Source organism: Phascolarctos cinereus, unplaced genomic scaffold (genome assembly GCF_003287225.1).
Source record: "Phascolarctos cinereus isolate Bilbo 61053 unplaced genomic scaffold, phaCin_HiC Scaffold_726;HRSCAF=1367, whole genome shotgun sequence".
In the NCBI taxonomy this organism is placed as follows: domain Eukaryota; kingdom Metazoa; phylum Chordata; class Mammalia; order Diprotodontia; family Phascolarctidae; genus Phascolarctos; species Phascolarctos cinereus.
In genome coordinates this window covers 375772131-375782880 of record NW_027556098.1, presented here as the reverse complement: position 1 = coordinate 375782880, position 10750 = coordinate 375772131, and the positions used below count along the sequence as shown (strand labels likewise).

Genomic DNA, 10750 nt, shown 5'->3' with positions numbered 1-10750 from the left:
CTACCCAGTTTAAATTTTAGCTTTCCTAGGCAAGTGGAACACAATCTGCCCATCTTCCAATACCCCCTTACACACCCACACACACACACACACATATACAGAGTCTGGGGGGGGGACTTTGAGGAGTGTGCAAAAAACATGGCCCTCAAGAGGATGCTAAATCAGGCTGGACTTGGATCCTAGAGTTCCCAGACACCTTTCGAAGATTAAGGTCAGAGAGGACCAGAGCAGTAATTCTTTGGTAGGGTCAGAGGTCACAAGAGAGTTACATTACAAGGCATTAATTCTGGTGTAGCTTAGAATAAGCCTTCTCAAGGGGATGTTGGACAGAGGGGGAAGAGGTGTTAATGTTGAGGCCTGTTTGGTTTTCTGAATTAAAATCCAATCATTACCATTATGGGGGATAGGGATGGGAAAGGGTAGTAAGCAGTCCTAGTAACAATCCCATGTTGATTACTTGTACCAGCTGTCAATTTTTTTCCCTCAGAAGACTGATCTACTTCAGATCAGACCTCATCAAGTAAGGAGAAAAGGACTAAAGAATCTTCGCCTTGGGCCCAAGGAATAGCCATTTTCATAGATCCTTGGTAGATTTCGCAAGGCTGCTCCTGGGTTTGGAAGGTAACTCTCTTCCCTGGAGGATCTTGGAGGCAGTCAGGCCCACACTCTCAGACACTGTTCTCAGCACTGGTAGGCTCTGGTCTGGCTCTCTATGTCTCATCTCTCCAAGTCTTAGAGCATTGGTTCCAGGGGGTGGATTGGGGGTGGATTGAGGGTGGACACACATACAAAACTTCTGTAAACAGGAGACCCAAGTCCCCTGAAGTGACTTTTTGGGATGACTATCTAGTCATCTAGCTGCTCTTGGGAGATCTGGAATATTAGCTCTGGCAACATGTTGATGGTCATGTGGCATCTGAGAGAGAGGTACTTCTCAGACCTCCCCCAGCCACCATGAGAGAAGGAGCTGGATGACTAAGAGAGATGACAAGGGACATTGAGGGTCACCAGAGGCAGCTGCCCTGTGGAAGCTCATTGCATTACTCCCTGACACCCCCATTTTGGATGGAAGCTTCACTCAGCTCCCACGTCGTTCTGGGTTATCTAGACCACAACACCTCTGTCAACACATCTACAAGTCGAGAGCCCCATGGCTCCTGTACAAGTCAGTGGATGCCCATGAACAAAAGAAATGTGACTTTTAATGAGTTTCACATATCAGTTTCAGCAGAAACAATTGGAAGACAGCAGCCTAGGACTTCATTATAAAACAGGGATCCACTTCTTGTCACTGTTGTAGATGAAAGACTGTTTTCCAGGGAATTCGGGCTTGTAGGTAGCTAGAGAAGGAAACAGATGCACTTTTTAGAGATTGAGATCTGGCTCCTAACAAGTCACCCCTCCCAGCTCTGGGCACCTCCTGATCTCCTGTCTGGGGAGGGAAGCCCTCCAGAGGAGGCAGCAGACTGTGCTGGGGCCAGGGTTCTTTGAGTCAATGCAGAATAGCTTGGTAGTACTATTTGTGGCTTAGCCTAAGAGCAACCAGTGGGGAAAGGGGACTATTCTTTTGAAAAGGGAGAAATCGGGGGATGGAGGGATGCCTTGGAGTAGCAGAAAGAGTGAGGGACTTGGAAATCAGAAAACCTGGCTTTATGTTCTGGGTCGGCTAATCACTATCTGTATGAACTTGGGCAAGTCCCATAAGCCTTCTGTGGTCCTCAGTTTCCCCATGTGTGGAATGAAGGGGTTAGATTGGATCAGAGATTCTTAGATTCTTCTGGGCATCTAGTGAAGGCTATGGATCTCTCCTCAGTATAAGGGTTTTAAATAACTGAGAGAAATGCTCAATTTCATCTAGAAGTAAACAAAAATAAAGATGTCACTTTTCCCCCCACTCACACTTATGGAGCCCCTGAAATCTTTTGCTGGACTCTAATTATCTCCTGTTTACTGAATCAGAACTTTCTTTCCTTTCACACCTATCTCCAGTTATTTCCAACTTCAGATCACTTGTCACCTTCTTCTTTTGTTGTATGATTAACCCCTTCAATGTCCATGGACTCCAGGTTAAGAACCCCTGGACAAGACAATCTCCAAGGTCCCTTTCTGGCATTGTAGCTTTTTTTTTAATAGTTGTTTGGAGTTTTTTTCAGTGTTAGTGCTAAAATTTATTAACTCATTCCTGGGACTTGGGTTCAAGCCTCCAGCTCACTCTGTGACCTCAGGCAAATCTCTTTCCTTCTCAGAGCCTGGGCATCTTTAACGGTAAAATGCAGATGAAAATGCCTGCCCTGCATCCCTCCCAGGGTAATTGTAGGGATCAAATGAGATCCTGGATGTCAAAGTACCTTGTTATCCTACAATGCCACCTCACTTAACTCCCTAAATTCCTAAGGCTGTTTAGCAGGGCCATGGAAGAGCTATGCTCCGTTCTGTTCAGCCCAGTGTTCATTGGTCATTTGGTGCAGAGCTTCTGCCAGCATCCCTCACAAAGACAAGGGGGAGGAGGAAGGAAGGGAATCTGAGGACGTGTTCTTGACTGAAGGGAATAATAATAACAACAATAATAGCTAGCATTTTGTATACTATATTATTTATTGCATCATTACATTTATATTATTTATGAGATATAAATTATTTATATATAATTTCATTAATTTTATTATATTTATATAAATACATTATTATATAATGTATAAATATTATTTTATCCTCACAACAACCTTGGCAGGTGGCTACTGTTAATATCCCCATTTTGTAGATGAGGAAACTGAGGCAGAGGTGAAGTGACCCACCTAGGGATCACACAGATGGTAAGCACATGAGGCTGGATTCAAACTTAGATCTTTCTGACTTCAGATCCAGCTCGCAGGTCACCATGGGAGATACCCTACAGGAATTGGACCCTATCTACTCCCTGAGCCAATGAGGAAAGCCACATACACCTCCAATATTAGGGATCCTGTCATAACCAAGCCCACATGTGGACCCTGAGCAGGTGCCCTTGCCTGAGACGGAATTCTGGATGCAGGAGCTCACTGCTTGGATTTCAAGGCAAATACATAGAGATGAAGTTCCAACATGGCCCTGTGGCCACAGGGAAGATTTTCATGTGTCTAGGCTTAGCCGCATGAATGCAAGGACTTGGTGTTTACGGAAGAGCTCATCTGTGGATCTCACTGTCATTTAGGTACCAGCATGTGAAGATCACAGGATCCTGGGATTTTAGAGCCGCCGGACCCTCAGTGATCCTCTAATCCAGCCCCACCATTTTCAGAGCTCAGGTTACATGTGTCCCATTCATGCTGTCCATGTTCCAGCCCAACCTGAGGGGGCTGGTCCCTTCGATTGGGGATTTACCCCTGGGCTTCTGAGCTTTTCCACTGGCTGTTTCCTCAGAGCTGAAATGCCCTCCTTCCTCACTTTCTCCACCTCTTCCTCTTGGAGTGTTTAAGCTATTTGAAAGGTTTCACTCACTTGCCACCCCCAACAGCAGCTGAACCCTCTAGAGGCCAGTGCTCCCTCCTTCCCCAAATATCCTGTTATTGATCTCTCCCTCTCTGTCTCTCTCTCTCTTCTCCCTTTCTCTCTCTCTCTCTCTCTCTCTCTCTCTCTCTCTTTCTGTGTGTGTGTGTGTGTGTGTGTGTGTGTGTGTGTGTGTGTGTGTGTGTGTTAGAACGCAGGCTCCCGGAGGGCAAGGACTAACTTGCCACACCCCTACACTCCCAACCCTACCCCATTCTTGGTTTATTTTTATCTTTGTATCTAGTACCTTACACACAACAGGAGCTTAATAAATGTTCTGAATTGAACTGAATTCAGAGGAGTAAACTGAGGCCAGGGATATGCCACAGGTAGGAGAGATCAGACCCCCTAGGTCTTTTTGCTCCAAACCCAATGCTTTTTCTCCTAAATCTCATGCCATCCATTGATTAGGCCATAGAGGGTGAACTGTGGACTTTGCTCGGTTCTTTAGCCAACATCACTTGTTCCACAAATACCAACTTCAAAAGGTCTCCAGCCTCACAGATGTGGGTGCTTGTGGTCTCCACCAGCCTCAGTCATCACCCTCCACGCCTTAGGAGACGGCTTCATTACTTGTCTGAGTCCAGAGAGCTTCACTGCTCAGCCGGTGCAAAGCTGTGCTGTCTGTGGAGGCTCCACAGACCCTTGGCCTGGCCACACAGCAAGAAGGCATCATCCTCATCAGCCTCACTGCTGTTATCATTATTCTCCACTTCAGGGGAGGTTAGAAGACAATAGCAACAACAATAATAATTTATGTTTATATAATGCTGTGTTTATATAAATCATCTTACACATACTCATGTGATCCTCTCCTAACCCTAATAAGGAAGATGGAGAAGGTGGCACAGCGCATAAAACACTGAGCCTGGAGTCAGGAAGATCTGAGTTCAAATCTGGCCTAACACACTTCCCAGCTAGTCCCTGGGCAAGCCACTTAAATGCTCTGTGCCTCAGTTTCTCCATCTGTAAATTGGGGATAATAATAGCACCTACCTACCAGGGTTGTTCTGAGTTTCAAATGAGATTGCGTTTGTAGAGCGCTTTGCAAAACCTTAACATTTATATGTGTGTATACATGTACACGTGTGTGTGTGTGTGTGTGTGCATGTGTGTAATGCTAGCTATTCATATTGGATCTGCGGTCAGAAAGGCCTGATTTCTCAGACACTCGGTAGCTGTGTGACTTTTGTTTCTTGGCTGTAAAATGGGGGTAATCATAGTCCCTCCTCCCAGGTTTGTGGTAAGGATTAAATGAGGCGAGAGACAAAAAGGTAGGATAGGAATGTGAACCTCCATTTCCTAAAGCTCTCTGAGCCTCAGTTTTCCCAGCTACCAAATGGGAATATTAAGAGCCCCTGCCTCGCCTGTTTGCTCCAAGGATCAAGGGAGGGAATGCATGTGAGTACTTTGCAAACCTTGAGGCATTACATAAATGTGATTCCCCCATTTTCACAGGGGATGAACCCAAGGCTCAGTAAGGCAACGGTATTGGCCCAAGGTCCTACAGCTTGAAGGGGCATGTCCTAGGCAGAAGGAAAGGCTCTGCTTGAATGCTGACCCAGTGATAGACTTCTAGACCATGTTCTTTGAAGGAAGGACTGTTTCTTACCTAAACTCAGCATTGTCCCTAGCATCTAGAAGAGTACTCCGCACTTAGTAGGTCCTTAATACAAAGAGCTTGGTCTAGAAGGAGGACAGGTCGATGCACAGAGAAGCATAATATGGGATACTGTATCATAAGTACCTAAGAGAAAACAAAGCAAAGAACTCTGGGAAATCAAAGGAGGCCTGCCCTTACTGCCCAGGGCAGGCTTCCAGAACAACGCAGCATGTGAGCTAGGCTTTAAAGGGTAGGCAGTACATACCCCTGACAGAGAGGCAATGGATTGAGACACATTTTGTGTTTGGACATGGCCAATGTGGGAATTCGTTTTATTTGACTCTACATATTTGTGACTGAGGTTTCGTTTTTCTTGCTTTCTCAATGGGAGAGGAAAGAAGTGGAAGAGAAAGAAAGAAGCCTGTTTGGGGGGAGGGGGGGAGGGTAGACAAGACTTCAACAAGAGTTCAACAGGTTCACTCAAGGGTGAGGGAAGGCATACACAACAGCATGAGCAGAGATAAGGAGGTGAGAAAGCACAGGCGCACAGAGGATCCTGACTAGCTGGAGCCGAGCTAAGAGAGGTTCATGACCACAAGGCAGACACCACCGAGTGAAAAGTTTCTTTTGGCCATGGCAACTTATGAAGACAGAGACACGGAAGGGCCGCCATATCCATCTGCTGAGGAAGGATGCCCAGCAATGAAAACATGGCTCTTCTATGCCGACATAGTTGAAAACTTAGAATGGCCAACAGTACTCAGTTATTCTGTTTTGTGACAATTGATTAAAAACAATATTCACAATCCTCTTACTTGGCCCTGGAAGACCACTCTGGTCTGTGTTCATTCCCCACCGACTCGTGCTGGACACGAATGTGGCACTGGAGATGTAATGCTTGGAGGGGCCTTCATAGTTCACAATATCGTATTGACCAGGACCTGTAACAGGAGGCTTAGGAAGAGGAGGCAGTGGGAACGCAGAGAAGGTCAGTGTGTATTTTTTCCTGTGGAAAGACAAATGAAATTTCATTTACATCAAAAGTCTGAGACAATACACTATGGGGTGGGGAGAAGAATTCAGGCATGGGAAGCCTGGGTTCAAATCTGGTTCCTGGACTTTCATAAGTTGCGTGACCTTGGGCAAATCAATTCCCTTCTCTGGGCCCTTGTTTCCTTATGTAAAAACGGAGATGATATTCTGGCCTCACACCACCAGGAGGTTGTGAGGATCCAGTGAGGTAATGTGTGTAAACTGCTCTGGAGAGCAAAATAATAAAAGCCGCTTATTCATAACAGCTACTGCTATTAGTTCAATCCAGCAATCATTTATGAAGGGCCCACTAGCCAGGGATAATACAAGGAAAAATACGACACAGTCTCTGCCTTCAGCTTAAAGTCTAGGAAGAGAGAAAATTTAGAGCAGGAGATGCCTTTTCTCAAAGCCCTTCCTAACCTAGGCCCCTCCTACATTTCCAGTCTTCTTACACCTTACTCCCTACCATACTCTTCAGTGCAGTGACCCTGACTTCCTGGCCATTCCGAGAACAAGCCACTCCAGCCCTGGGCTCTGGGCATTCTCTCTGGCTGTCCCCCATTCCTGGAACACTCTTCCTCCTATGCTCTGACTACTGACCTCTCTGGCTTCCTTTAAGTCCCAGCTAAAATCCCACCTTCTACAGGAAGCCTTCCCCAACCCCACTTCATTCCAGTGTCTTCTCTCTGTTCATTATTTCCTATTTATCCTATACATAGCTTGCTCTGTATATATTTGTCTGCATGTTGTCTCCCCCATTAGATTGTAAGCTCCTTAAGGGCAGGGACCATCTTGTGCCTCTTTTTGAACAAAGTAGGCACTTAAGGAATTTGAACTTAACCCTATAGACAATAGGTAGTCATTGAAATTTCTTGAGCTGGGAAGCAACCTGGTTAGCTGCTGCTTTAGCACAATTACTGTGGCAGAATGCCAGAATGGATTTGAAGCAGAAAGATTGGAGGTTAACTCTCTGTTGTGCCCAGAGTTTTGGGCTCATTCATTTGGGCCAGATTCCAGGGGTTGCACCCTTACTCCTAAACCCAGTCCAAGCCACAGGAAGATTTCTCACCAGCCGAGCTTTCACGCTGAGGAAGCCAGGGCCTCCCAGTCTTGGCTTGGGATCCACCCACTAGTTCCTGCCCTTAACTCTTGTTTTCACCGTCCAGCTGCTCAGACTCTAAAAAGGTGGCAGTATCCTACAGATCTACAGACCTTTTCTTATACTAACTTCTCTTTTTCCAAGGCAGACAGCCTGGTACCCCAAAACTATGGAAGTATATAGGAAGTTGCAGCTGGAAGGATCCTTACATATTAGAATGTTAAAATACAGAATGCCAGAGCTGAAAAGGACTGTAAGGCACCATCTTGTCCCACATCTCCATTTTACAGATGAGGACACTGAGGCTCAGAATCATTCCCATTCTCTGCTACTCTCTAGTTTCTTTCAAGCCTTTGATGATGGCCGCTCCTCATAGCCTGAGTCATCTCCCTATGATGTCTAATCTGGTTTCTTTACAGTGTCTCCTTTTCCTTCCTCATCTTTCCCTCCCAGCATTCTGGAGTTCCACGGCTGGCTTGCCCAGACATATCTCCTTCACACAAATGGCCTGGCAAACAAGTCTCTTTAAGCACCAACATTAGTATATCAAAAACTCAATTTATACTGGGATTACTCCCACCCCAAAGAAGCACAGAGACTCTTATAAAAAAAATTTTTTTGAAGTTTATTTTGATTCTGAACTTAACTACAATCAAATTAATAGGGCATTTCCATATATGGAGTAGAACAGGAAAAAAGAAGATAGAGGATTAGACATAAAACTGCAGAACTTTTCTTTTTAATCAGATTAGTTCACTGTGGCTTTCAAAGCTGTCCTACTTGTCAGTGTTTCTTCCTAGCTTTCTTCTTGTTCTCTTTTCATTAAAAAGAAAATGCTTAAATAATTCTCTTCCTCCTTCTTTCTTTTCTTTTTCCTTCTTTCTCTCCTACCCTATCCTTCTCTCCCGTCATCTTACCACCCACCTTTACTCCACTGGGTAGAGGAAAGGCCTTATTTTAAATATATGTGTATATATATACATACACACATACTCTCAAATCCATGCACCCTTTTTTATGATTTGGGGGGAGGATAAGGAAGAGAGTTACCATATAAAGACATATAGAAACAAATCCCAGAGGCCCTTTGCCCATTTCTCCATAGCTGTTTGGAGCCAGACTGGCCAAAAATGTCTAAGCTTACCATTGAGAACAGTCGAAGCAAGTCCAGGCCTGAAAACAACCTAGGGTCAGGGCAGGTGCCCATAGTGGGGATGATTCACACACAGGCATCATCTCCCTGAGCCCATCCTAGCTGGGTGCTACATGACCAGGACTTCAGAAAAAGTGGATCCACCCAAGATTGGGGATGGGCAGAAGAAAGGGAAAGAGAAGCCAGAAAAAGTCCAGGCTCCTCTGCTTGTGAACTAGCCACGCTGACCCAGCAATGGCATGTTCATCTGGAGGCATCCCAATACAGCAAAAAGAATACTGCATTAGGAGTCAGAGGCCCTGGTTTCAGATCTCAGCTCTGGTATTTTCTACCTATGGGACACTGAACAAATCATTTCATTGATCTATGCCTCAGCTGGACTAGATGACCTCTGAGGTCCTTTCTAGCTCCAAAGATATGAGCCTATAATGGGCAAGAGAGGCAAATTTTACATAAAGCTTTATGGCCCCGGAATATCCATGACTGAGGGCCAGATAGAGGGAATGGTTTCCCCAAAGTTCTATAGTGAGGAAGTCACAAGAGTATGGACCACAGGGATGGGGAACCTGGGCCTCAAAGCCACATCTGTGAAGTCTGGATTCAGTCAGAGGGCCGAACTTGAGGACCCAGAGGGCCACAAGTGGCCTCAAGGATGCAGGCTCCCCACTCAGGGACCAGGACCTCTTGGACAACAATCTCTATCCTTGACACCATCTCGAGAGACTGGTCACCTGTTCAGGCTGACATCCCCCCAGCACGGCCAAAGAAGAGCGTAGTGGTGGCCACTCAAGCCCAGGCTGGGCATGCCCCTCTTTGAACAGAGGGGCAAACACTCTCTGAACTGCATCACAGGATTTGGAAACAGAAGGGTCTTATAGCCCATCCAGTAACCAATATACCCATTTTGTAGAGGAGAAAACTGACGCCCAGAAGAAAGCAGCTACTTGCACAGAAGCAGCTCAGGGTAACACTACATAAAGCACTGAGCCTGGAGCGTGGAGCTAGGAGACGCTCGGGATCACATCCAACCCTGCTCTATCACAGTAGGTGAGGCCATTGGCCTTTTTGAATCTTGATTTCTTCATCTGTAAAATGGGTGTAATACCTACAATGCCACATTTACTGGGTTGTGGTGAAGATCACTTGAGGTCATAGACATGAAGTCCTTTGTGGACCTTGAAGCTCTAGAGACACGTCAGCTGTTATATTATTGTCCAAGGTCATACAGCAAAGAAGAACTCAGGTCTCAAGATCACCAAATCAGGGGAACTGGATCACTCAGGCCTGGATCTGGCTTTTAGTGAATCTCTCTTAGGTTCTTGCTTGGCCATAATGGGCAGTCACAAGGCAGGGAGATGCCTCTTTCACTAACTTGTGATCTGGGTGGGCCCTTAGAACACAGGGTGTCAGAGCTGAGAGGAACCTTAGAGCACAAGATGTCAGAGCTGGGAGAACCCTTAGAACACAGAATGTCAGAGCTAGGAGGAACCTTAGAACACAGGATGTCAGGACTGGGAGGGCCCTTAGAACACAGGGTGTCTGAGCTAAGAGGAACCTTAGAACACAGGGTGTCAGAGCTGAGAAGAACCTTAGCACACAGGATGTCAGAGTTGTAAGGGCCCTTAGAACACAGAATGACAAAGCTGAGAGGACTCTTAGAACAAAAGATGTCAGAGCTGAGAGGAACCTAAGAACACAGAGTGTCAGAGCTGGGAGGAGGGAGCCTTAGAACATGGAATGTCAGTGCTAAAAAGGCCCTTAGAACATAAAATTCCAGAGCTGGAAGTGGGGATAAGACTTAGAACCCAGAATGTTAGAGCTGGGTGAGGTGGAGGGGTGGAGTGGAGGCCCTTGGAACATGGAACCTTAGAGATCATTCAGTCTAAATCCCTCACTTTACAGACTAGGAATCTGGGGTTCAGGGAGCAGTAGAGATTTATCCAAGCTGAGGATGTCTTGTGATAGTTGCCTGGCTGGTCAGGGACCATCTACACAAAGGAGCGATATGCCTTATGTGCCTAAGGAACACAAATTCCCTTCCTCTCCCGGTGCTTTGGGTGGCAGGCACTAGGCCCGCAGCGAGGGTGTGGTATTTTCCTGGCTCGTCCTTAATCCCTGGCCTGCTCCTGTCCTGGCTTGTGGCTCCCTCCCCCTCCTCCTCCGCTGGCCATTCTCAGCTGCCCTGGGAAACTGCTGAGCTTGCAGCCTGCCCAGTCACGAAACTGACTGGATTCCTGGACGTTCCTGAAGAGCCACGAGGGAACGGTCCTGGGTGAGATCACTGTGGCCAGATCCCCGCAGCCTGGGACTCCTCCCCATGGGGAGATTCCAGATC

At 46.4% G+C, this 10750-nt stretch overlaps 1 protein-coding gene across 4 annotated transcripts in view; it reads right to left on the bottom strand.

The window, feature by feature from the left end:
* Nucleotides 1–1181: 1181 nt before the first annotated feature.
* STPG1 (sperm tail PG-rich repeat containing 1) overlaps nucleotides 1182–10750 on the bottom strand; it is an 89148-nt gene continuing 79579 nt past the window's right edge. For 2 of the 4 annotated variants that reach the window (XM_078145594.1, XM_078145592.1), the window contains 2 exons: nucleotides 5944–6134; nucleotides 1182–1340 (listed from right to left, as the gene is read on the bottom strand). In XM_078145594.1, the coding sequence (XP_078001720.1) occupies nucleotides 1264–1340; nucleotides 5944–6134 (268 nt within the window). In that variant the 3' untranslated portion in view covers nucleotides 1182–1263. Of the gene's footprint in view, nucleotides 1341–5143; nucleotides 5273–5943; nucleotides 6135–10750 lie in introns of those variants that run through there. The other 2 variants (XM_078145593.1, XM_078145591.1) reach the window with 1 other exon arrangement.